Genomic DNA, 26,364 nt, shown 5'->3' with positions numbered 1-26,364 from the left:
AGGCATATTAACCCATCTGAGTCTTCCCTCGCACTCTCTCACACCTACCAAAGGCTCTGCAACATCTGTTCTTGTCACTTCCAGGTTGGGAAACTCCTGGATATTTGTGGGTGGACCCTGGAGAAGGCAGAGTTTGGGGAGGGGGTTCAGCAGGGATACGATGCTAGACTCCACCCTCCAAAGTTGCCATGACCCCTGGGGGAACTGATCTATGTAGTTTGGACAGCAGATGGAATTCTGTGGGAAATCCAGACCCCACCTGAAGGTTGATAAACCCAGGTTCACCCCTGACGGAAAAACTACAAAATATATTGTTTTTAGGAGGCAAAAGATCCTGCCATGTTATTACCACTTTGAAGTGGTAACGGGGGGGGGGGGGGGGGAGAACACGATAGCTATGTTTAAATATTTGAAGGGATGCCATGTCGAGGAGGGAGCAAGCTTGTTTTCTGCTGCCTCAGAGACCAGGACATGGAGTAGTGGATTCAAGGTGCAGGAAAAGCAATTCCACCTAAACATTAGGAAGAACTTCCTGACCGTCGGGGCTGTTCGACAGTGGAATTCACTCAGTGGTGGGATCCAAAAATTTTAGTAACAGGTTCCCATGGTGGTGGGATTCAAACAGTGGTGTAGCGCCAATGGGGCTGGGTGGGGCACGACGGGGGCGTGGCCGGGCATTCCGTGGGTGGGGCATTAATAATTTCTCTGTTACTGTAAAAAAAGTTCCTAATTTCCTGCTGGTATCTTTCTGTCCATAATTTAAACTCATTCTAGCAAGTCCTATCGTCTACTGCCAACAGAAACAACTTCTCCTCTAATTGACTGCCTGTCAAATACTTAATACTTTCAAATACTTAATTTTGTTTCTAGAAATCAAAAGAAGGATACTTTCCTTACACAAGGAACTTTACCATATTTCTAAAACATGTTTTTAAAACAGCCCAACAGGGAGAATTATCCCGTTTTCTACCTTCGCTAACCAGCCACATAGGAAACAACAGGCCTTTATGATTTTTGGACCTAATGCAATTTCTAACGGAAAAGCAGACCCAATTAGTAACCCCCTCTCGGCACACACAAATAATTAGTAACCCACTCTCGGGAACTGGTGAGAACCTGCTGGATCCCACCTCTGAATTCACTGCCTCGGAGAGTGGTGGAGTCTCCTTCTTTGGAGGTTTTTAAACAGAGGCTGGTTGGCCATCTGTCAGGTGTGCTTTGATTGTGTGCTCCTACATGGCAGGGGGTTGAACTTGATGGCCCTTGTGGTGTCTTCCATCTCTATGATTCTAGGATTCTGAAGCTCACCACAGCAGTTGGAATGCATTAAATGGCAGTCTGCGCACTGTGTTCATGCACAGGCATTCTTTCACCAGTTCCTCGCCCAGAATATGGATTGTATTTATTTACTAAATTTGTTTGCCACTCCTCCAGAGACCTGCTTTTGTAGATTTCTAGGGAGCATGAGAAGAAAGCTGAACCCAGAAGAATGGCCATGCTACCCACCAGCATTAACAAAATTATAACCAAGCCTTTCAAAAAGGAAAAATAGAGATGCCATTTATCAGGGAAAATGATTGCCTCTGATTAGCAGGGACAATTGGCATGGCTATTATTAATATTGAGACTCAAAGCAGGTTAAAAAAGTCACATAGTAAGTCAATACAATCAATAAGATGAGGCATCTGATAAATAATGTAACAGGACTAGGACTACAGGATATAAAGATTGCGTACTGGACTAGAATTCTTACCCACAGATCCCAAAGCCAGGCCTGTAGCCAGACATTTTTGTGGGGGGTGGGTGTTAAAGCAGCAATTTAGCACAGCGGAGAGCAGCCCATTATGTGTCTGTACAGAACCACCATGCTTATACTTCTAAATAATTAAGTCAAGTGGTATATCACACAAAAATGTTTCAGGTTTATTACAAAGATATTGACATGTAGAACATATTGAGTACTCTCAGCAAGTAACGGATAACATACATTTTCAAACTGTTCATCTCTGAAGTTTGACAAGACAGGGTGTAAGATGTACCACACAGGTTAAATTGGGTTAGACCACATAAAAGAGCTTTCATACTGCACCAACAGGTATTGGGACAGAAAATCTAGCAATGAATGTTCTTGTCAGCAAGTGTGTAACTATAGACCCTGCTCTGGTTCGAGTCCCTGCTCTGGCATTAGATCACAGCATGGTTGTTGTAATCTAGTAGCCATTTGTGCAGCTTGTAATCCGCTTGGCATCGTACACTTAAATCAAGTCTGCATAATCACACCTTCGCCATTCCACCTATTTGATCTGACAAATTTCAGCCAGTCAAGCTGAATATAAATATATGTGCAGTCTTGTGAAACAAGATGACCATAAACAAAACAGTACCTCTACATAGTTCAGTGAGACAAATGGACCATAAATGCTCTCCCTCCAGCTGTCCGGGCCCTGCGGGACCTTAACAAGTTCCGCAGGGCCTGCAAGACCGAGCTGTTCCGCCGGGCCTTTGGGGAGGCCAGCTGCTGATATCTGTGCCAGCTGCTGATATCCGTTAACAACAACCAAGGCCCGCTGTTCCCCTCTTAGAGGAGTTTAGTAGCCGGACGCTATCTGTATTTTAAAATGGTTACGATAATTTGAGCACTGTATTTTAATCTGAGGACCAGTACTTTGTACGGTATTTTATCTATCCACTTGATTGCCGTTAATGTTGTGAACCGCCCTGAGCCCTCCGGGGGAGGGCGGTATATAAGTGGAACAATAAATAAATAAATAAATAAATAAATAAAAATTAATACCAAATAATGATTAAAACAAACCAGAGATTCTCTGAACTTTGCTAAAGCATGCCAACCATTGGAGAACTGAGTCACCATTCCATCCTTTTCAGGGCACTGCCGTTGGGGCACTGCATGGAGACTGGGTGCTGCCTAATGGCAACAGCGAGAGGTCGGAGGCACTCAGCCTGGCTGCACACTGCCCTTCTATGAGTTGCTTTGGAGAGGTAGGCAAGAGGTTGAGGACATCCTTTTCCTCTGCCCCACCCCAAGGATGCAACTGGGGGGGGGGGCACAATTTCAGTACTTGTCCCAGGCACCATGTAGGTATGCCCCCGTTCAGAACTCTCTCACCCTACCAACCTCACCAGGTGTCTGTTGTGGGGAGAGGAAGAGAAAGGAGTTTGTAAGCCTCCTTGAGTCTCCTTGCAGTACAAAAAGGTGGGGGTATAAATCCAAACTCTTCTTTTCTTTCCAAATTCTGTTGTGGAAGACACCTAATTACCATTTGCCTTCACAACATCTACTCACAACCATCAATTTTTATACATGATTTATTAATTTATTGTTTTAATATGTTATAGGGGTTTTGTAATTTTAATGGTAATGTTGTTTTAAAATATTTTATGGTGTCTAACTGTTGTAACCCACCCTGAGTCTTTCCAGATAGGGTGGGATAAGAATGTGAAATAATAAATAAACAAACAACCCTGTGGGGCAGGCTCATTCTGTTTTTTTCTACAGATGGGAGGACTGAGGCAAACAATCGGTGGCCAGGCCTTGCGGCCATACTGTGTTCCTGGGTGATGAGCCTGTCCAAAGCTCCTTTTCCCTTCCTTTCTCTCCTTGATTCCAGATGTGGAAGATCCAGCCGCAGCATGAGGGGTCATTCTGCACATCTGTCTGTCTATCTAGATATAGATTGATTTCCCCTTTCTGGCTCACAGCACACGCAAACAGTTTACAATATACTCGAAAAAACATAATTCAAAAACAGCAATGAACATTTCAAGAAGATGCTGATGAAATCCCGAAGGGAGATGTGAATTGTCCAAGCTATTTGCACTGGGACAGAGGGGGAGACACTGCGCACCTGTCGACCTTTGCTCAGTTTAAATCTGAATGTTTCTTCCGGTCCCAGCCAGTATTGTGGGTCCCGGCCCCATGCAAAGAAGCCCAGCCGGCCTTGAGCTGCTACAGTTACATTCAATAGCAATGTGGTTGGAAGCAGCTATGGCAGCTAGAGGTTCAAAGGGGTGGGGGGGCACCGGGCATTTTTTCCCCCAGGTCTGTTGGCAATCCGGGAGCAACCCAATCAAGGGCGCAAAGGCTGAATCAATAAACGAAGGGATTAACGGAAAATTAGCATTGAGGAGCAGGAAAGAGCAGATGCGTCCCTCTGCCTTTAAGGCGAAGCTTCAGTCTCGCCGCTCGGATACCAGTTTGTCCCTCCGCGGCCACCGCCGTTCCTTCCGGCAACCTCCTCAGGTGACCCAAACAGCGGCCGCGCGACAGGAGCGGGGCTTCCGGTTCTGCTGCCGCCGCCGCCTTTGGGAGGGAGTCTCCGGCGCCGGGCCCAGCAGGGGGTGAGGGGCGCCTTTGTCTTCCCCCTCCCTGTGGCCACGAGGAAGGCAGGAAGGGGGTCTCCCTCCCGGGACCACGCCTGCCTTTCCCTCTGTTTCCTGGAAGGCAGCGCCCCGTGGAAGGGGGAGGAGCCCCCAGGGACCCTCCCAGCCCCTCCTCCCGTCCAGCTTGCTTGCATTTTGAGATCCCAGCGGGGGTGGGGGGTGGGGGGTCGGGGGTGGGGGGCGGTCTGGTTTTATTCTGTGAAGCCCGCTTGGGGAAGCAGGGGCATTAGGAGGGGGAAACCTGGGAGTAGTTTAGCAGGGTGGAGGGAATGGCCCCATCCCTGAGGGTGGCAGTCGGACTTACTGGGGAGAGGGGTTGTGGGGTTGGGTTGATCTTCTAGGGGGTAGAACGGGACGACGTTGGAGGACTTTCCAGGAATGAGTTGCCACTGATCTGCCATAATAATGAGACATGGCCATGGAGAGCGGTCATGGTTCATTGGCAGAGCCGTTGCTTTTCACGTAGAAAGACCCAGGTTCAGGCACCCGTAAGTCCAGTTAAAGGGATCAGGTAGTAGGTGAGGCAAAAGGACTCTGCTGCCAGTTGGAATGGGCAAGGCCAACCTTAATACACAAATGGCCAGACTCAGCATTTTGCCAGTTTATGTGGATAGTTGGATTTGTACAAATTGAACCTGCTCACAAATGGACAGGGTCTTTTTCCTTTTCCTTTTATTATCTTTGCAATACAGTGGCATGCAGGAATGAGTTACTTTACATTCACAAGCGTGGCTATGCTGGGTTAGACTCATGGTCTGTCTAGCCCATCATCTATCAGGGGTCTGCAAACTGACTATCCAGATGTTCATGGACTACAATTCCCATCAGCTCCTGCCAGCATGGCCCACTGATGGGAATTGTAGTCCATGAACATCTGGAGAGCTACAGTTTGCAGACCCCTTCTAGTTTGACTCAGTGACTAACCAGATGTACCAAGAAGGTCTATGATGGGTTGGAAGGCAAAGTGCAAACCATGATTGCTCCCTTCTCCATTTTGGTATTCAGAGAATCACTGCCTCTGAACATGAAAGTTTTATTATCCTTTATTTACTTCATTTATACCCCATGTTCTTCCCCAATGGAGATTCAGAGTGTCTTACATAATTCTCCATTTTATATTCATAGCAACCCTATGAGATAGGCTAGGCCAGTGGTGACGAACCTATGGCACTCCAGATGTTCATGGACTACAGCTACAACATCTGAATTGTAGTCCATGAACATCTGGAGTGCCAATGGTTTGCCACCACGGGGCTAGGCTAAGAGTTTGTGACTGGCCCAAGGTCACCCAGCAGGCTTCAACAGCAGTGTGGGGATTTGAACCTCCCAGATCATAGTCCAACACCTTAACCACTTCACCATTCCAGTTCTCTATTTAGGGTCCATTTAGTTATCATGGCTAATGGCCATCAATGGATCTATCCTTCTGGAATTTGTCTCTCCTCCTTTGAAACCAAATTCCACTTGCTGATCATTTCTTTTGACTGAAGAAGTACTTTGTTTTGTCTATCAGTCTTTTGTTTACCAACCTTATTGAGCACCCCTGCATTTTAGTATTATGAGATAGAAAGAAACATTTCCCTTCCTTGCTCTACTTTATGTAAAACAGTGTGAGATTTGGAAGTGGTGCAAAGGAGACGTTGGTGGGCCACACTCTGCAGTCTGAGACCTGCAGTTAACGTTGGGGCTTTTCTGTTTTGTTTCGACAGGGTTTGCTGCCGCCGTTCACGATGGAGTGCACAGCCCTGGAGAGCCTCATTGAGATGGGCTTCCCCCAGAACAGAGCGTACGTCTCTATCCCTGCGAAGGGTGGGATACAAATTTGATAAATTAAATATGAATGTAAACAGAAAAGGGAAAAAAAAGGGCAGCCCTTTTGGAATTGGTTCCAGGATTCTGGAGGGAGGAGCAGGCAGGAAGTTGAAGCGCAGTACACAAAGCTTAATTCAGAAACGCACACTGGAGAGAGTTTGTGTGACTATGTGAGAACATTTCCCTGCTGTCCATCTGTGCTTGAGCATACAACTGGATCTGCAGAAAGCAGGAATGGAACATGGGCAGAAGATGCTCAGGCCCTTTAATGGTCTTGGGTATGGACTGTTTTTTGCAGCTGTCCGTGGAGAGGTGGGGTGGCCTTGCACATGTGCATAGCCAGCTATTTTCAAGAGAGTCGTGACCGCCCAGTCCAAATTTGTTTTTGCTGTCTCTTTCAGAGAGAAGGCACTGGCCCTGACAGGGAACCAGGGCATTGAGCAAGCAATGGATTGGTGAGTGTTATCTGGGTGTGCTTCTTGTGTCTTGCAGATTCCTTCTCAGCCTTCTCCTTTCTCTTCCCCTGACTGGTATGTCTCTTTTCTCTCCAGGCTAATGGAACATGAGAATGATCCAGACCTGGATGAGCCATACGTACCACCCCAGGGCCCTGTGCTGAGCACGGAGGAGCCTCCTGAGGGAAGGACACCTGAGGCGGTACAAGGCGAAACAGGTCAGAGCAAATTGGGACAGGCTGAGATGGGAGGACTAGTAAGTGGTAATGTCAGCAGAGAATCACCTTTATCTTGGCTTTGTTCTTGCCAGCATCTGCCATAGGCAGAGGGCATAGAACAGGTAGATGTGGTTACTGTTCGCGGCTGCTTTTTCAAGCTAGGCTAAGACAACCGCAGGCTGCTCTTCCAGTGACTTTAGAATTGTGCAACCAAGAAGATGCTGCTTTTACATTTGGACAGTCTCTCTTTTAAAAAGTTTGCAAAAATGCCAATTGATTTTCTCACATTTTATTGTATCTCAGTATTGTGAATACGGCGACTCTAGATTTAAAGCAAATGACAATGACTTTATGTCCCAGTGGTCATACGGCTGAAATTTACTCCCAGTAGTGTCAAAGAACAGATCCAAGCTGGTTAAGGAAGACCTGGTGCAAAATTGCAAGAAACTCCTATGGCGTTGCCGTCTGACAGCAAGATTCTATGGATTTGTACAGCCAGAGTTTTACTACTATAGGTGGCCTGTGGAAATATTCTGCCTGTTAAGATAAATGCAGAGGCTCACAGAATTTTTCAGGAGGAGGAGAATACTATGCCAAACCCCATAAATCCATCATGTTACTGCTTCTGTTTCTTTCTGAATCCTTACCATCTCAGGCTTTAAAGAAAAATCTGAATACTTATAAAGTACTTGTTATCTGAGCGCTGTACAAATCAAATATTAAAAAGAGATAAGTTCTGCTTAGAGGCTTGCAATCTAAAGAAGCCACAGGAAAAAGGAAGTGGACACACACACAAAAAAAGAGGGCCCAATGACAGCAGCTTCAGGAGCAGGTGTTGGGAAATTCCCGAAGCCCAGAGAAGAGGACACTGAGCTAGGTATATCAATGACCAGTGACACAGCAGCATTGTGAACCGGGGTATTTTCGAGTCACTTTATGGGAGGGGCTATGGCCAGTGGTTCAGCCACCTGTTTTGTATGCATGCGGAAGACCCCATATTTCATTTCATGTCTTCCTGAAAGAAGGGTCTCAGACAGCAGGTGGCTGCAGAGGACTCTTCCTTACCTGAGATCTTGGAATGCTGCCGACCAGCGCTAAGTTGTATGGACCAGTGGTCTGACTCTGTCTAAGGCAGTGGTATAATCTAGGGAAGGATTTAGTCTGGAGAAGTGAAGGTTAAGGGGGGACACGATAGCTATGTTTAAATATTTGAAGGGATGTCATGTCGAGGAGGGAGCAAGCTTGTTTTCTGCTGCCCCAGAGACTAGGACACAAGAGTAATGGATTCAAATTGCAGGAAAGGAGATTCCAACTAAACATTAGGAAGAACTTTCTGACTGTCAGGGCTGTTCGGCAGTGGAATTCACTGCCTTGGAGAGTGGTGGAGTCTCCTTCTTTGGAGATTTTTAAACCGAGGCTGGGTGAACATATGTCAGGGGTGCTTTGATTGTGTGTTCCTGCATGGCAGGGGGTTGACTTGATGGCCCTTGTGGTCTCTTCCAAATCTATGATTCTAGCAGAGATTAAAGGTCAAAAATTTGAAAGAAGTCCATTTTCAAGCCCTGTTTAGAAAGAGCATCCTTGAGATGTTTGGTGAGGGGTGAACTCAGTTCCCAATGCAATGCATATTTGGCTCCCTGGTCTCTTTCCCAACATACTCAGCTTTTCCCCTTACTGGTCAGATGATAATAGCAGACTTTTCTTCTCATAGATCCCACGTTAGAGGCATTAGGTGAGGACGATAACCGGCGCCCCCTGAGTGAAGAAGAGAAACGGGAACAGACAAAGAGGTAATCATCCAGGATGAGTGCATGCGTGTACATGTTTGTGTTACACTGATATAAATTGTTCTGTCCTTGCATTCTGAAACCTTTTTGTAGTATAGTCTATTTAAGCAGAGGTACATTTTTTCATCGATAGTATAATTCTGCAGTGTAGTGAGTACTATTCAAAGTGCTGATGCTTCGCCCTCTGCAGCAGATGTTATCTAGAAATCCCTGTGGTTTTAGAGGTTCCACCAGAAATTTACTTCACTTTTGCATACGTAAGCCAGTTTAGAATAGTGGTTAGGATCCGAGGGATGTCAATACTTATCCCCATCCTGAGATGAAGCTTGTGATGTAACTGGATTCCCTGGAGGATTTCTGTAGCTGAAAGACATTTCCATTCATGGAGTGGAGTTTCCTTGCCCCCGTTTCCCTCTCTTGAAAGAGGACCCCCAGGGACACCTGGAGGTGAGTTGTAGATCCACAATAAGAGGTGGGAGTCAGCAAAAATCCCCCCCCCCTTCCAGAGAGGTCCTCTATGGGATTCAACCCTTTCTGTTTAAGAGCATCGACTTTGTATGGTTATGGTCCCGGATTCACCAACATCTCATTAGGAAAGGCCTCTGCATAATATTTGAGAGAGCTGCTGTCAAACAGAGTAGACAGTACAAGGCTCAGTACAACAGCTGTTCAGTACAAGACAATTTTGCTGCTAACCTGCCTTCCATTGAGGACCTGTATACTGCACGGGTCAAAAAAAGGGCTGTGAAAATATTTACTGACCCCTCGCATCCTGGACATAAACTGTTTCAACTCTTACCCTCTAAACGTCGCTACAGAGCACTGCACACCAAGACAACTAGACATAAGAACAGTTTTTTCCCGAATGCCATCACTCTGTTAAACAAATAATTCCCTCGATAATGTCAAACTATTTATTATATATTTATTATATAATTACTGCACTACTTTTTTCATCATTCCTATTACCCATCTCCTCCCAATTATGACTGTATGACTATAGCCTGTGCTGACATTTCATTTTATTTTATGATTTTACATTTTATGTTTTTATTACTATTGATTGTTTCCTGATTGCTTACTAGACCTATATGACAATCATTAAGTGCTGTACCTTATGATTCTTGACAAATGTATTTTCTTTATGTACACTGAGAGCATATGCACCGGAGACAAATTCCTTGTGTGTCCAATCACACTTGGCCAATAAAGATTCTATTCTATTCTATTCTATTCTTTGGAATAATGTGCAAACCATTGCCAGAGGGGCCACTAGATACACCAGTGGCCTGATTCTGTATCAGGGAGCTTCTATCTGAAGCCAAAATGGCGGCATCCCACATATAACAAGTAATTAAAAACATAAAATGGATGCACACCTGAAGTTTGTCAGGAGGGCTCCTGGCAGAGCATTTGCATATGGAAGGTTCCAGGTCCAATCTCTAGCATCTCCAGTTAAAAGAGATTGGGTAATAGGTGATGTGGAAGACCCTCCACCTAAGACCTTGGAGAGCCTCTGCCAGAAAGCCAGCGTAGTGTAGAGATTAAGAGCAGGTGCACTCTAATCTGGAGAACCGGGTTTGATTCCCCGCTCTGCCACTTGAGCGGTGGAGGTTTATCTGGTGAACCAGATTAGCTTTTACACTCCCAACACATGCCAGCTGGGTGACCTTGGACTAGTCACAGTTCTTCGGAGCTCTCTCAGCCCCACCTACCTCCCAGAATGTTTATTGTGGGGGTGGGGGGAGATTGTAAATCCCTTTGAGTCTCCTTACAGGAGAGAAAGGAGAGATATAAGTTCAAACTCTTCTTCTCAGTAGGCGGTACTGATTTGGACGGACTGACTGTCTGAGTCAGTATCTGGTAGCTTCACGTGTGTTGATGTGAGATTTCCTCGTTATCTCAAACACAGGATCCTAGAACCATCTAGCAATACAAGGCACTAATGATCACTCTTGGGGCACTCTTGAAATATCTTTAGTACTTTATGTAGAAAGGAGCGATTCTGGAAGATGGCAGCCGGAAGCAGGGGGCTCGCTCATTCATTCATTCATTCATTCATTCATTCATTCATTCATTCATTCATTCATTCATTCATTCATTCATTCATTCATTCATTTGCTAGCTAGCTAGCTAGCTCAGGGTGGCTTCCAACATATAATGCAATGAATGCAACAATATAATAAAACCTTACATTTAAAACACCGAAACCTATTACACAGATGGTGGCTAAAATATTCCACTACTATCCTGTACTAATAACATCAGAGAAGCAGAAAAAGGAAGGGAAGAGGGCTGGGTGAGAGGGAGGCTATTTCAGTGGTATAAAACCGTAGCTGCCTCAATCATAAGCTGGTGAAATAGCTCGGTCTTACAGGCCCTGCAGAATTGCATTACGTCCACAGGGCTGGGGTCTCATTAGACAGAGTGTTGATCTTGGTAGGGACCAGGGACAAAAAAAGCCCTGTCCCTGATCGAGGCCAGCCAGGGATCACAAGCAGATTGTTGTTCACTGAATGCAGCGCTCTTTGGGGGACCTACTGGACGAGGATGACCCCAGAGGTTTAGGGCTTTGAAGGTAAGCACCAGAACCTTGAACCTGATCTGGTACTCCACCTGGAGCCAGTGCAGTTGGCGGAGCACCAGCTGGATGCTCAGCTGCCGTGGGGTCCTGGTGAGGTCCCGCACTGCTGCATTTTGCATCAGCTGAAGTATCCGGAGCACCCCCAAGCTTAGCCCTGCATAAAGCAAGTTGCAGTAGTCCAGCCTAGAGGTGAGCGTTGCACGGATCACTGGGAGAGCCCGGATCTACAAAGTGCCTCTTTGACCCGCCCTTCTTTGCCTGTTCAGGATGATGGAGCTGATCTCTCAGAAGCAGCGGGAGCGAGAGGAGCGGGAGAAACGGGAGAGCATCGAGCGGGAGAAGCAGCGCCGGAAGCAGGGCCAGGAGCTCTCCCTCATCCGCCAGAAGCTGCAGGAGGACGAGATGAAGAAGCTGGCAGAAGACAGGCGCAAGGAGAAGATGGAGGAGAAGCTGGCCAAGTGAGAGGGAAAGGAAAGGCTTCCCCTAGGCAGGGAGGCTGTGTCCGTGGGCTCGGGAAGCCTAGCTGTGGGTTTAGGCAAAGGAATGGGCCACAAGGACCATAGGTTAGTGAGGAAGCGCCCGCTTTGCATGTAGGTGGTCCTGGGTTCAATCCCTAGCATCTGTAGTTAAAAGCAATAAGTTAATAGGTGATACAGAAGGCTTCTGCTTCAGACCTTGGAGAGCCACTGCCAGCCTGAGTAGACAGCACTGACCTTGACGGACCCACGGTCTGATTCAGCAGAAAGCGTGTGTTTTGTGTAGTTATGTGGCGTAGGAGGTTAAGAGCTCGTGTATCTAATCTGGAGGAACCGGGTTTGATTCCCAGCTCTGCCGCCTGAGCTGTGGAGGCTTATCTGGGGAATTCAGATTAGCCTGTACACTCCCACACACGCCAGCTGGGTGACCTTGGACTAGTCACAGCTTCTTGGAGCTCTCTCAGCCCCACCTACCTCACAGGGTGTTTGTTGTGAGGGGGGAAGGGCAAGGAGCTTGTAAGCCCCTTTGAGTCTCCTGCAGGAGAGAAAGGGTGATATAAATCCAAACTCTTCTTCTTATTCTTCTATGTGCTGAGACCCCATTGAGCCTCTGGCATCTCCCAGCAGTAGGATGTCACTGCAAAACAGAACTGAGCAAAACTGGACTAAATTGGCCAAGGGTTTAAGACAGCTTCCCATATTGCCACATGTGGGGAGTCCTCGCTTTGTGAAGGAGCAGCTGCTTTACATGCAGAACATGCCCTCGTTCACTGAATCTTGGGATGGGAAACTCCCCGTTCCTTCCTTCCTTCCATCAGGAAGTGGCTGGTTGTCTATGACTCACTAGGCAATAGGTAGAAATACATTAATAAGTGATTGAAGGTATTGGGGTGGAAGAGGCCATCTGGAACCAAGGAAAGGAGTGAACTCACCCCTGGCTGTGCATAACTCCTTTGCCAGCTTAGACCATTCTGATTCTGCTTTTGGGCAAACAGGCGTTGCTCCGGTGAATGAGGAATTCTTAGTTAACACGTAGATGCCTGGATGAGGGAAGTGAATTGCAAAGGGGATAGGGCTTAGGGGAGGGTGTCACTGGGAACTGGAGTAGGAGAGAATGCAGTGCCTAGAGAAACATGGGAGGAAAGTAGTCCTGCTTCTCTAGGACCCTGGAAACCCTCCCCAGATTGTCTCTGCCGGACACTGGAAGGAGCTTAACTCCTGAAAGGGCTATTCTCAGTATTTTTAAGACTTTGTGACGTGGAGTCTAGTTTTGGGACTTCTCCAGAGACAGCATCCTTGTTTTTGCACCTCTCCTGCTTTTATTAAAGCTGTTCTTTTTTCTCCTCCAGGCAGCGAGTGCGAGAGAAGATTGAACGAGACAAGGCCGAGAGAGCCAAGAAGGTGGGTGTGCGGAGGAAGTTGGGGGGGGAGGAGGGGTCATACTGCTGTTCTTCAGTGCGGGAAGAGATCAGAGTCTTTGTGTCTATTCAGGGCACAAAGCGTGAGACACAAGAGGGTTGGGTTTAAAGGTTGTCTCCCACTAGCGGGAGGAAGGGCAGTTTCCACTTATCCTCCCCTCATGCTGTTCCTGAGCATCTTTTGTCCGCAAGGCACAACATGTTCGGAACCAGCCTACATCCCCATTCCCTGCAGATATGAGTTACACCAATGGAAGATAATTTCAGGTGGGCAGCCAGGCCTGGTCTTCAGTGAAAGAGCAAGATTCAAGTCTAGCACCTATAAGATCCACAAGATTTCCTGCATGTACCTGACAAAGGGAGATTTGACTCTTGAAAGCTTGTGTGTGGGTGTGGGTGTGGGTGTGCGCGCGCCAAGTGCCGTCAAGTTGCTTTCGATTTATAGTGACTGCGTGAATGAATGACCAGCCTTGCTCATGTCTCGCATACTGAGGGTCGTGGCTTTATACAGTCAATCCATCTTATGTTAGGTCTTTCTCTTTTGCTGCTGCCTTTAATTTTTCCTAGCATTGTTGTCTTTTCCATTGACTCTTATCTTCTCATAACGTGATCAAAACATGACAGCCTCAGAGTAGTCATTTTAGCGTCTAAGGGGAGTGCAGGCTTAATTTGATCTAGAACCCACTAATTTGTCTTTTTACTGGTCCCCAGTAGTGTAAAACTTTTCCAACACCACATGTCAAAGGAATCAATTTTCTTCCTGTCAGTTTTCTTCACTGTCCAACTTTCACACCAGTACATATGGCACAAAGTAATCTAATCTTGGTCCCAAGGGACACATCCTTATACTTAAAAATCTTTCCTAGCTCCTTCATGGCTGCCCTTCCTAGTCTAAGTCTCCTTCTGATTTCTTGACTGCAGTCTCCCTTTCAGTTGGAGCCAAGGAACAGAAAATCTTAAGCAATTTCAGTTTCTTCATCCCCAGTCTTAATGTTGTATAATTCCCCAGTAGTTATACATTTGTCTTCCTGATGTATAGCTGTAGTTCCGCTTTGGCACTTTCTGCTTTGACCTTCACCAGTAGTCATTTCAAGTCTTCGCTGTTTTTTCCAGAAACGTAGCATCATTGGCGTGTCTCAGGCGGTTAATGTTTCTTCCACCAATTGTCCCTCCATCTTTATCTAAATCTAATGCAGATTTCCTTGTATGAAGAGACAGGGAGATAAAATATGTCATTCTGTTTTATTCTTGAAAGCTTCTATGCTGGAAATCTTGTTGGTCTTTAAGGTGCTATTGGACTAACACTGGCTTTGCCAGCTGCAAACAATCTTAGCTCAGGCACTGAAGATGCTCGATTTTGCTGGAGAAAGATCTCATCCACGCTCTGGCAATGACATTGCCTGGAGCAGCAGCTAGGGTTGCTTATACTGTCAAGTAGTGACGTAGTGAGGAGGGGCGGGGAGGCTAGAGCCCCGGGTGCCACTTTCTGGGGGGCACATTCCAGGGCCACACCCTCCCTTGCAATTATGTCCCACCCTTGAATTCCCCGTGGAGTTCAGGGTACGTGTGCAGTTGAATGCTGACCAGTGGGGTGAGCCCTGCTCCCAAACTCTATGTGGAGTTTGGGGTTGGCGTGCAGCTGGGGGAGGCGTGGCACCCAGGGTCAGTCCTGGGCTATGTTTTCAAAAGCTACACACCTTTCTGTCAAGCCAGGCCTAGCAGATCGCCAAGCACTGAGAGCTGTTTGCCTGGATCTGCTCTACTCAGAGCAATGAAAGGGAAACACCCTGCAAGTTGCTCTTCACACAAGGACTCCCATCCCTCTAGAGCATCCCTGGTCAGGTGGTATGGTGCACAACATGTTTCCTTTTTTCCCCCTTTCTCCAGTTTGGTGGCTGCAGCAGCTCTTCTCAAGCATCCTCTCCCCCCGAGCCCGTTGCCCCCGCACTGGTTCCCTCTTCACCAAGCCAGGAACCCCCTGTCAAGCGAGAGTATGATCAGTGCAGGATACAGGTAATGAATCGCAGGTGGGCGGGAGGAAGGTTTTCTTGCACAGGATGGGCTCTGCTGAAGACAAATTCTCTTGGCCAAGATAGCAGTGGAGAGACATGGCTTTTTCCGTTTGCTGTCCTACATAGTTAAAAACGTGTGTTTTATGTGTTTGTTACAGTCTGCGTGTTTACCCTGCTCTTCACCCACAGTAGGCTCCACTTTGATCCTCACAAAACATCCGTAATACCTGAATTCTATTGGTAGCAGAAGACAAAAAATGATACAGGCAGAAGAACTGAGATCAGCGAATAAGTAAATTTGGAGCTGGAATTGGCTCCAGGCCACATTGTGGTGTAGTGGCATTGGAAGCTCCCAATCCAGTTCTCCTGGTATTCCAATTGCTGCCACTGCAGTTAGTTTCTGAAGACCGCAGCAGCCTCAAGGGGAGGTGCCTGCGTGCACTCTGGCGGCAAGCCCAGACCTGCCCGTGCTGGATGTCGGGTGGAGCTTCCCTCGCCTGGGCTGAAACCGAACTGGAAAGGCTGTGGCTCAATAGAAGAGCGCCTGTTTTGCACGGAGAAGTCCCAGGTTCAGTCCTTGGCATCTCCAGTTCAAAGGACCGCAGGTCTCGGAGCCGCTGCCAATCAACAGAGATTGTGCTGAGCTAAACAGACCAACAGTCTGACTTGGTGTCTGACCGCTTCGTTTCCATCCTCTTGTTCCAAACAGCCCCCATGAGCAATCCCATCTGAGCCCTGGTTCTGATCTCTCCTGTTCTACGAATGTTTCAGGGAGCCTTAAGGATAGGTAGGCCACTTTTGGCTTCAGCCCCATCAATTGCAGCAATGTGGAAATAATGATTCTGGTCCACCTGGCAGGTCAGTTGTAGGAGGTACAGAGGGATAACCCTGCCATGCACCTACAGCCACCTACAATTACAGCTTTGCTATTGATTACGGCTTTTCTGTACATTGGAACGTGTACATAAAATTCACCTGTATACATGCATACAGCTGCCACATGGGAGCCTTGCTTTTTCAGAAGTGCAACCTACTTATGGGCAATATGACCTCACATAGGGGTTTGTATAGTGTGAGAAGTCATTTCCTAGTGGACCACCAGACTCTTGTGAATGTTAGATGCACCAGATGTGCTCAACTAATTTGTCATTGCAGAAACTTGAGAAGTCACTTTACAGGAGTAGAGCCTGAGTCACACCTGCATTCTGTAGCATGTAGTTTGAAGCCAGAGTGTGGGTATAAAGAGACTTTTAATGCTAATTTGGATATTATAAGGAACAGTTCCAAAAAGAAAGGTGGGGTGGCAGGGCCAGTGTCAGCATACCTTAAGGGGGGCAGGGCCCAAAACTTCTGTTAATGCCCACAAGCCCAGACACCACCCACCCACCTTGCTCTCCTGCCGTTCCCCTCTCTATCAGTGCCACCTGCATTCCCTGTCAAACATATTGCCCAGTTGCCACTACAGGTAGAATCACACAGGTTTCTGCTGTAAATGGGCAGTGCTCGGGAAAGTGTTCCAGCCCTGTGTAAATCATGCTGTGGCCTGCATTGAACAGAATTGGGAAATCAGAGAAAAGTTTTCACAAGAGAAGGTTTTTAAGTACCAGATTAAAAGTTTCAGTGGCGGAATGGGACCTTCTTGCCTCCCCCTTCTCACTACAGCCCACTGATCACCACAACGTGACACTCTTGGGGGACGGGACCCTGAGGAATGACCTGGGAAGCAGGAATTGCCAGTTCAGTCTGGATACAGCCCAAGGTCCTCTGCTGTGCGTCCCTTTCCCAGATGATTGGTTGCTTGCTTAAGACAGTAATCTCTTTTGTAGTGGCCCCCTTGCCTTTCCCTCTCCTAGAGTGTTTGCCCAAACTACTTGAAGTTTATGTTGTTTGATGTGCGAGATGAGAGCTTTTTAAGGTTTATTTAGGTTTTAGATTGATTGGGGAACCTTTCTCTTCCCACCTTACTCCTGATTGACTCCACTGAGTTCAGCATCAGTCACAGTTAGTGCCGATTAGTTTTGCTGCTCAACATTTTATTGGTCTGAGTGACAGAGGGCCAGCATGGCGTAGTGGTTAAGAGCAGGTGCACTCTAATCTGGGGAACTGGGTTTGATTCCCTGCTCTTTCACCTGAGCTGTGGAAGTTTATCTGGTGAACCAGATTAGCTTGTGCACTCCAGCACAAGCTAGCTGGGTGACCTTGGGCTAGTCACAGTTCTTCGAAGCTCTCTCAGCCCTACCCACCTCACAGGGTGTTTGTTGTGAGGGGGGAAGGGAAAGGAGATTGTAAACCCCTTTGAGTCTCCTACAGGAGAGAAAGGGGGGGGGGATATAAATCCAAACTCATCCTCCTCTTCTTCTTTCTTCTGCTGCCCTTATGCCTATTTATGTTTCTCCTCTATCCTGTGTTATTGGAAGCAGCACTGAAAGACATTAAAAATATAATTTTTTCAGAGAAAATTATTCTCATTGCCTCGTTAAATCCTTCAGATTCCAGAGGGGGAGCCCAGACAAGGAAAACGTCTGTACGCTTCCCTCGAGTCCATCTTACTGGGCATTTTAACCTTTTCGCCACACTGTGCGCCTTGTTCTGTTTTTATATTGGTGCCCTCTCCATTACTGCAGAGCTGGTGGCAGAAGACCCGTCCACAAAATGACTCACAGCACAAGGAGAGGAGGCACAAATACGCTGGCCTTACCCCCTTCCCCCCCCCCCCCCCCCAACTCTGGCAATTGCGCAGTTTGCCTGGTGCACATGCAGAGCAAGTGGCATGCTCCCCCTCCATGACCAGCAACATTTGGAAAGCAGCATCACTGATCCCAGGGAGGAGCACCCCAGCAGGCACTCCCTGCACACCTTTGCACTGCGCAGATGACTGGCCAGTTGCACAGAGTCAGAGTCAGAGCCATAACCATAACGGAGGCGGCACCATTGGTTTCTTAGGTCCTGAAGGCTCCCCTCTGTGGCACACAGAGCCTCCTCAGTTGGACCAACCTCTCTTCTTTGGCAGGTGAGGCTGCTGGACGGGACGTCACTCACGCAGACCTTCAGAGCCAAAGAGCAGCTAGCGGCCGTCCGGCTCTACGTGGAGCTGAATCGCAAGGACGGCGATGAAGAGCCCTTCATCCTCCTCACTAGCTTCCCCCGACGCGTCTTCACTGAGGAAGACATGGAGAAGCCCTTGCAGGAGCTGGGTGAGCTTGGGGTAGCTGGGGTGGCGCGCAGGGTTCCCTCTCCATCTGCTCCTGGCAGGATTTTGGTTTTCAGTAGCGCTCTAGAAAGAGAGGCGCAGCTTCTCTCAAGTAGCTGCAGCAGCAGCAGCAGCACATTTTGCCCCCTGCCCCTAAAAGCACAGCGGTCCCACTTCCACCTCGAGTTCCCCCTTTGAGAATCCTGACTGCTGGATCCTTCCCTGTTCTAAACCATCAGGACACATTTCCTTGCGACCTTTTTTTCTGCCTCCCACCAGACTGCGAATCCCCTTCAGCTTGTTTCCTCTATGTTTGTAGAGCAAACACAAGAGACAGAAAAGCTACAGAAATTCCTCGGTGTCCAGTGACTGCCACGTCTGATATTTGCTGTGAAAATTGATGGGGTTGGAGATATAGATTAAAAGCTGGCATCTTTGTCGTGTCAACATAGTTGGACATGGATGTATGACCTAGATTTAGCTCTGGCAGCTCCAGAAGTTGCATGGTTAGTTTCATATTGGATGGGCGGAAGAAGAGTTTAGATTCATAATACACACAAAGGGGCTTACAAACTCCTTCCTCTCCCCACAACAGACACCTTGTGAGGTAGGCAGGGCTGAGAGAGTGTGACTAGCCCAAGGTCAACCAGCAGGAGTGGGGAAACAAATCTGGTTCACTAGATTAGAGTCTGCTGCTTATGTGGAGGAATGAGGAATCAAATCCTGTTCTCCAGATTAGAGTCCACCTTCTCTTCACCACTGTACCATGCTGGAAGACACAACTGTGAAAGTGGAAGGGGGTATATAGGTCATCAAGCTCCTTTTCTCTACAGCAGGGGTCTTCAAACTATGGCCCTCCAGATGTTCAGAGACTACAATTCCCATGAGCTCTACCATTTGGCCATGCTGGCAGGGGCTGATGGGAATTGTAGTCCATGAACATCTGGAGGGCCATAGTTTGAAGATCCCTGCTCTACAGGAAATCTGAAGCTATAGCATCCCTGGCAAATAATGGTCCAAACTTTGAAGATTTCCAGCCCTACGCACCAGCATAATTGGTTCTGGGCAAATCACGTGACAAATAGGTCTCCACTTTCTCCTGCTAGCAGTATCCAAAGCTGTCCTTAATAACAACAAGAGGGAGTTTGTTGTGAATGCCCTGAAGCCAAAGGTGGAGGTCTAAGGTTCCTCTTGGGTGTTAAACATGCAGGGAAACTACCCATTCTCTCTTCATTTTTTTCCTCCTGCCACTGTCAGTTCTGCCCTACCGGGGAATAGGTAGCCCAATTGGCCATGCTGGAAGGGGCTGATGGGAATTGTAGTCCATAACATCTGGAGTGCCAAAGGTTCGCCACCACGGGTATAGTCTTTCTTTTCTGTCTCCTCCCTCGCACCCCTGCTAAGCTTCCCCTTCAGCTTCTCTCTTTCCTCCCCACAGGTCTGGTGCCTTCAGCTGTGCTGATTGTTGCCAAGAAGGGGAACAGCTGAAAAGGGGATCCCGTTTGCACTCTCAACCTTGGTCTCCGCCCTCCTCCCTTTGCAGCTGCTGGAGGTGAATCTCTCTTTTCCTTGTGCTCCACCTTCGGGGGGATGGCTGCCCCACAACCCCCACCATGGTTTTCCAACCAGCTCTGACCGCAGAGACTCCGAAAGCAGTGACATCACTCGGGCTGGGATTCAGAATCAATGATGCTTGGAGGCAGGAGGGTAATAGAGGAGTTTGTCCCACCCCCCCCACCCTCTCGGTGCAGCAGGGCAGTGTTGCAACTTGGCTGCCCTCTGGGGGCTGCACCACGAATAAAAAACCTTTCTCTTCTGCTTCTTGTTGTGGCTGTTCTTTACCTGCAGAGAGGCCGAGCGAGAGCCGGAGCTTGGCAGATCTTTGTTGAAATAGGCTTATCCGTGCTGATGTGGCCTGTCTAAGGTGGACTCATCTCTCTACGTTGCAAGATCTTTTTGGGGAGTCTGCCTGTTGGAGGGGGAGGGGATTTATGTAGTACTACAAAGATGTAAATGTGATCATACTGCTGTGGTTATAAGGCCATCCAGAACTCAGGCTTTCCTTCTAAGGGTGTATGCATGTGCGTGTCATGTGGTCCACCCAGAGTCATAGAATCATAGAGTTGGAAGAGACCCCAAGAGCCATCAAGTCCAACCCCCTGCAATGCAGGAACGCATAATCAAAGCCCTCCTGTCAGATGGCCATCCAGCCTCTCTTTAAAAACCTCCAAAGGAGGAGACTGTAGGGATGCACTGCTGACCCAGCAGCACCGTAAGTAGAGCGCTGGAACACCGGCGCTCCTACGGTCTTCTGGTCGCACCGCTCCCTCGCCCTCACCCCCACGATGAAGATCATGGGTCAAGTGAACTACCTGGCTCACAACCTACCGGGTGTCCCAGGACAAAGGGACAATGGTCTTGCCTCCCCAGGTGAGGATTAGGCCTAGACGCTTTGATGCTCCTCTCCGCACGTAGCAGCCAGGTGCGAGATCACGACGTCACATGATTATCTCTCAGTCCCCCGCTCTCCAGCTCTCCGGAATCCCCCCCCTGCTCCGCCCTTCTACATGCCCCTCGGGCTAGAATCATAATAAAAGGTGCCAGGAGCTTCATGCACTTGGCTGGGAGAGTTAAGCTGGGAACACGGACACCAGCTGCCTCGCTGCCGGCGCGCTCCACCAGATGATATCACCGCGTCGTCGTCCTGCGTTCTTGCGCTGACCCTCGCGAACGAACCCGCGACTGCAGGAGATCTCCCACCACGCCACGAGGTCCTGCATTCCACTGTTGAACAGCCCTTACTGTCAGGATGTTTTTGCTGATGTTTAGGTGGAATCTCTTTTCCTTCACCTTGAACCCATTATATCTGGTTCTAGTCTCTGGAGCAGCAGAAAACAAGCTTGCTCCCTCACCAACATGACATCCCTTCAAATGGCTATCATATCTTCTGCGTGGCTTTCTGCATAGGGTGGAGGTGCACAGTAATCCTACACTCGAGCAACAATACAGAATCAAAGCACTTCTATGTGCACCAATGGAACTAGTGATGGAATTGGTGTGTTGCGATTCGGTTAGCTGGCTCAAGGTTGACTCAGCCTTCCGTCCTTCCGAAGTCAGTAAAATGAGTAGCGTGCTGAGTGTAAAATGCAGAAGTCGGTAAAATGAGTAGCTTGTTGGAGGTAAAGTATAGATGACGGGAAGGCAAACCACCACGTAGGGGGTGGGCGGGTTATTAAGTTGAATAAATAATAATAATAAAATGTCTGTCTAGTAAACGTCACGTGACATCACCTCATGGGTCAGTAATGACCTGGTACTTGCACAGGGGGAGTACCTTTACCTAACATTGATGAATACTGGAGGTAGTGAATTCAACAGGAAGTCATCTCGTCTACCTTTTAATTCAATGGCTTTTCTGGTTTGGAGGGGAAGGAGAGACTGTTCTCTCCCCTCCATTTTGTGTGACTGAAGCCACCGGATCTCGTTTCTTAAATGTCTGTAAAATGTCATAATCTAGCTAGTTCCAATGTATCTTCTACAGTTCGCAGTCATCCAATGCAACGGTATGGTAACTGATTGAAGGACAGATAAAGTACTTTGCCACAGGCTACACAATCTATGGGCCTAAATTTTTTTTACAATCAGAAGGCCAAACTATAGTAAAATCCTGAACAAGATATTGACAAAGCGGATGAAATGTATGTTACTAGTAAATACTGGTTGTTGTGAGTCTTTTATTATGCAATAGCATAAATGAAAACTCAGATTAATGAACACATGCAGGAGCACCCTGGGTAGTGCTTTTAGACTGTCATTTCCTGTTCTGTAGGGAAACTTCAAGAAGTCCTTCAGGCCCATAAAAAGTTTCCGCCTGCCATTCTCCCTTCATAAATTGTTTATTCTAACATTGCAGCTCCTGACATACAGTATCCGCTTTCAGAGGCAATGTACCGCTAAATCTTGGGGGAGGGAAGAAAAGGGCCATTCCTTTTCTGGCCTCTAACACCATAGGCAGACTTTATGCTGGAAAATAGGAGCCTTTGGTCTGACCCACAGGGCTACTCTTATTTAAATCTCATCATTCCAAAATATTTTAAAAGGAGGAAAAAACTCACAGCTTGTTAAAGGTACAGAAGATGCAACCCAAAAATAGCACCATCCATCTCAGTTTGTAGCCACTGACACGACATGCAATTGGTGTTTCATAAATTGAGACTGGTTTATTTTGATCAAAGTTGGGTTTTTGTACAAGATAGTTTATTATTATCATTGCGAAGAAGATGTGTTATCTGTACTTTCGAGGTGGTAACAAGCAACTTAGCTGTACAGACACAGAAAAACAAAACAGTCAATTTTAAGGGGGAAGAAGATGCCAGATTCTCTTCTTCTCTGAGGGTATACCACTAGCATTGTCAGTAGCCTCTGGGGTATCTTCTTTCCACCTTCTCGCTGTTTTCCTGGAGGCAGCATAAAGTGATGCTGAACGGAGAGATGGGTGGGCGACCCTGACTTTAAGGCAATGCTGCTCACTCCTCTTGCTCACTTGTCTTTCCGTATCTGTTTCCCAACCGGATCTACAATCACTACCACACCCCAACAGAAAAGACCTGGCAGAACAGAGGGCAGATGTTAGCAGCAGAGAAACATGTTTGTTAAATGGTTTTCACCCTGCCTTTCCATACAAAGACCACCAAGTAGCAAAACCCCAAAACAGCAAAATTTTTAAAATTAACATTACATAGCAAAACAAGGCACCTATCCCATAAACAGCAGTGCCGTGTTTCCCCAAAAATAAGACAGTGTCTTATATTAATTTTTGCTCCCAAAGATGCGCTATGTCTTATTTTCAGGGAATGTCTTATTTTTCCACTCTGCAGCTGCATGCTCTGGTGTTCTGTTTGATGGGCATGCTTCCAAACAAAAATTTTGCTACATCTTACTTTCGGGGGATGCTTTATATTTAGCACTTCAGCAAAACCTCTACTACGGCTTATTCTCCGGGGATACAGGGTAGTACTCCCCAGAAGTGGAGGAAAGATTTGACCGTTATCCAACTGAGCACCAGCTGAAAAGAGGCTCTGCAGGAAGAGCCAAAGGCTTGGGGCAATGTGGAGAAAAGTGAGAAAACTTCCTTTAACAGCTAGGAGAGAAGCCGAACTTCGTTGCGATTCACAGGCCCAAATTATGGTTGGAAGGAACATAATCTAGCCATTCTATTGAAGTATGGAAGGGCTGAGCCCAGCCACATGGTGCAAAGGGGAAAGCAACCCTGACACAAAAGATGATAGATTCGGTTTTGTTTGGTTGTCCCACTGTACGTTTTGGAAATTGGAATTAAGATGCAGTAAAGCAGACGGATACAACAAAGCAACACTTAAGAAGAAGAGTTTGGATTTATATCCCCCTCTTTCCTGTAGGAGACTCAAAGGGGTTTACAATCTCCTTGCCCTTCCCCCCTCACAACAAACACCCTGTGAGGTGGGTGGGGCTGAGAGAACTCCAAAGAACTGTGACTAGCCCAAGGTCACCCAGCTGGCATATGTTGGGAGTGCACAAGCTAATCTGGTTCACCAGATAAGCCTGCACAGCTCAAATGGCAGAGCGGAGAATCAAACCCGGCTCTCCAGATTAGACTGCACTTGCTCTTAACCACTATGTCACTGCTGCTCCTTAGGGCAGATCAACCAACATTTATTATAGCAAACCAGGTTTACCAAACACTGGAAACAAATAATAATTAGCATCTGGAAACAAGACAACTGAGAGCTAGTTCTGGTCCAGATGGGCTCTTCTCCTGCTTTCCCCGTCCCTAAAAGCCTTATTATTCAACCTGGAAGTTCAAATGGGACCTTAGTTGGACGACGAGAAGAAAAATGCAAGTCTACACATGCTCAGAGGCACTATTTACCGTTCCACCCAATCATTCCACGGTGGAGCCAGCTGAGAGGAAGGTGGCCAGCCGTGCCCCATCACTTACCGACGGCGAAGGTGAGCTGGGTGATGTGCCACATATTGGGGGGGATCCTCTGCTGCATGACCCGGCGAGGCCCCAGATAGACCCAGACGCTGGAGGCGATCAGCGCCGCCCCGCTCAAAAGGCGGCAGCTCCAGCAAGACCCGAAGAGAGCCTTCTGGGGGGCGGCAGGAGCCACCTCCGTGGACTTGGACGACATGACGACCCCCGGGGAAGAAAAATGGCAGCGCCCACAAACACGCACGGGAAACGGCTCGTGCAGCACGACCGAAACCCGTTTATTGATGACCCTCTATCTTTTCCTTCTCTATGGAAGTCAGTCAGCCGTGTGCCCCTCTTTTGAAGCCCGGGCGGCCGATGCCTTCGCAGTCATTAGTTCCGCTTAATGAAAGTGGGCTGAGCCGCTATCAGGGTGGCCCGACTGAAGGAAATTTCAAGGAGTATGGGAGGGAACAATTTTGTAACCTAAAAGTAGTTGGTGAGGGCCGGGTGGTAGCGAACCTATGGCACTCCAGATGTTCATGGACTACAATTCCCATCAGCCCCTGGCAATTGGCCATGCTGCCAGGGGCTGATGGGAATTGTAGTCCATGAACATCTGGAGTGCCATAGGTTCACCATTTGAGCTTGCCTCTCTGCAAAGTGCGCAAAATGGCCATGAGAAACAGCCTGTTGGGTACTTCGGGATAAACGCCTTTATCAAAAGCTGGACACTGTTGTTCAGAGAGGCGACGGAAACCACCCCTGACCTCAGAGACCGAATGCAACCTTCAGATGGAGAAAATAGTTGAGAGTGCTTGGTGGGCAGACCCAAAGTTGGCATCGACTCATGTCAGCAGATTTAGTGCTTAAAGCAGTGTTGAAAGATAAGCCCACTGGCAAGAAGTGCAGCTCTTTCGACAACAGCATAATTTTATAAGGCCTCGAATTATTAAGCAGCCAGACATCCAAATTATTTCCAAGGACAGCTCCCGTCCTGGAGCTGAATATTCCAAATGGATGTTTGATTTTCAATCCCGTAAAAATGATCTAACCTTTGCAGAGATGCAAAGGGTAGGGTGGGGTGGGGGGTGGGGTTGTTGGCTGTTGCTATTGTCAGGATTTTCCTACTGTTTCTTCTTCCTCTTGATCCTAATGGACTCCCCATTGCTCAGTGAGCATTCCAGTCCCTTTCTCCCGGAACAAGAGGTATTTAATGAATTTTAATCTGATCAGCTCCTGATCAGAGCATGCCTGTATTGCACTTACTCCAGCCCCACAGATCCTTGCAAAATACAACTGCCGATGAGACCATCTGCTTCACCCGTCTTTGTGTTTAAGGGAGAGTTATTATTTTGTTATTGGCCCTAAAAAAAAAGTAATCCCTGTTTTGGCAAAATCCTCCAGATGCCTTTTAAAATAGTTCCATATTATTTTACTGTTGCCAACAGTTTGCGGGATGAGATGTCTATCTCAATCTCATGAGATCTCAGAAGCTAAGAAGGGTCAGTACTTGGAAGGGAGATCACCAAGAAAGCCTCTACAAAGAAAAAGAAGAGTTTGGATTTATACTCCCCCTTTCTCTCCTGTAGGAAACCCAAAGGGACTTACAATCTCTTTTCCCTTCCCTTCCCTCCCCACCACAACAAATACCCTGTGAGGTGGGTGGGGCTGAGAGAGCTCCAAAGAACTGTGACTAGCCCAAGATCACCCAGCAGGTTTGTGTTGGAGTGCACAGGCTAATCTAGTTCCCCAGATAAGCCTCCACAGCTCAAGTGGCAGAGTGGGGAATCGAACCTGATTCTCCAGATTAGAGTGCACCTGCTCTTAACCACTACGCCACTGCTCCTTCTCAATGCACTGGCAAACCATCTTTGTTCCTCCCTTGCCTTGAAAGGCCCTTGCTGGGGTCTTTCAAATCAACTGCAACTTGATGGCACTTTACTCACACCCAATGGGTTATATTTCTTTGCTTTATTGCATCTTTGTTGTAAGCCACATCAGACACCACTTACAGCAAAGTGGCTTATACATTGTTTGCACCCCAGATCACTGCTG

At 47.6% G+C, this 26,364-nt stretch overlaps 2 protein-coding genes across 4 annotated transcripts; one reads left to right on the top strand and one right to left on the bottom strand.

Annotated features, from left to right (window-relative positions):
• Positions 1–4,238: 4,238 nt before the first annotated feature.
• On the top strand, positions 4,239–20,171 carry UBXN1 (UBX domain protein 1). Of its 3 annotated transcripts, none has more exons than XM_048512681.1 (10): positions 4,239–4,359; positions 6,111–6,187; positions 6,615–6,668; positions 6,765–6,886; positions 8,598–8,676; positions 11,524–11,715; positions 13,083–13,134; positions 15,039–15,164; positions 18,174–18,357; positions 19,792–20,171. In XM_048512681.1, the coding sequence occupies exons 2-10, from the start codon at positions 6,132–6,134 to the stop codon at positions 19,839–19,841; spliced, it is 915 nt and encodes a 304-aa protein (XP_048368638.1). In that variant the 5' UTR covers positions 4,239–4,359; positions 6,111–6,131; the 3' UTR covers positions 19,842–20,171. The 3 variants fall into 3 exon arrangements, with proteins under 3 accessions (XP_048368638.1, XP_048368645.1, XP_048368629.1); XM_048512688.1 differs by having other exon boundaries at positions 4,301–4,359; positions 6,111–6,210; XM_048512672.1 differs by lacking the exon at positions 4,239–4,359 and adding an exon at positions 4,747–4,889.
• Positions 20,172–22,547: 2,376 nt separating this feature from the next.
• Positions 22,548–24,710, bottom strand: DMAC1 (distal membrane arm assembly component 1). Its single transcript, XM_048512645.1, has 2 exons — positions 24,331–24,710; positions 22,548–22,960 (listed from the first exon to the last, which is right to left on the bottom strand). Exons 1-2 carry the CDS (start codon positions 24,524–24,526, stop codon positions 22,893–22,895), a joined length of 264 nt encoding a protein of 87 aa, XP_048368602.1. The 5' UTR covers positions 24,527–24,710; the 3' UTR covers positions 22,548–22,892.
• Positions 24,711–26,364: the final 1,654 nt, after the last annotated feature.

This window comes from Sphaerodactylus townsendi, linkage group LG01, assembly GCF_021028975.2.
Source record: "Sphaerodactylus townsendi isolate TG3544 linkage group LG01, MPM_Stown_v2.3, whole genome shotgun sequence".
NCBI classification, from domain to species: domain Eukaryota; kingdom Metazoa; phylum Chordata; class Lepidosauria; order Squamata; family Sphaerodactylidae; genus Sphaerodactylus; species Sphaerodactylus townsendi.
The sequence above is the reverse complement of the archived record's forward strand: the minus strand, read 5'-3'. Positions and strand labels throughout refer to the sequence as shown.

Coding starts and splice junctions, on each gene's coding strand:
- DMAC1 (XM_048512645.1), bottom strand. CDS start 24,526: ATGTCGTCCAAGTCCACGGAGGTGGCTCCTGCCGCCCCCCAGAAGGCT. Junction 22,961..24,330: donor CCAGCTCACCTTCGCCGTCG/GTAAGTGATGGG, acceptor CTGTTCTGCCAG/GTCTTTTCTGTTGGGGTGTG.
- UBXN1 (XM_048512672.1), top strand. CDS start 4,833: ATGGTTCATTGGCAGAGCCGTTGCTTTTCACGTAGAAAGACCCAGGTT. Junction 8,677..11,523: donor AAACGGGAACAGACAAAGAG/GTAATCATCCAG, acceptor TTGCCTGTTCAG/GATGATGGAGCTGATCTCTC. Junction 11,716..13,082: donor ATGGAGGAGAAGCTGGCCAA/GTGAGAGGGAAA, acceptor TTTCTCCTCCAG/GCAGCGAGTGCGAGAGAAGA.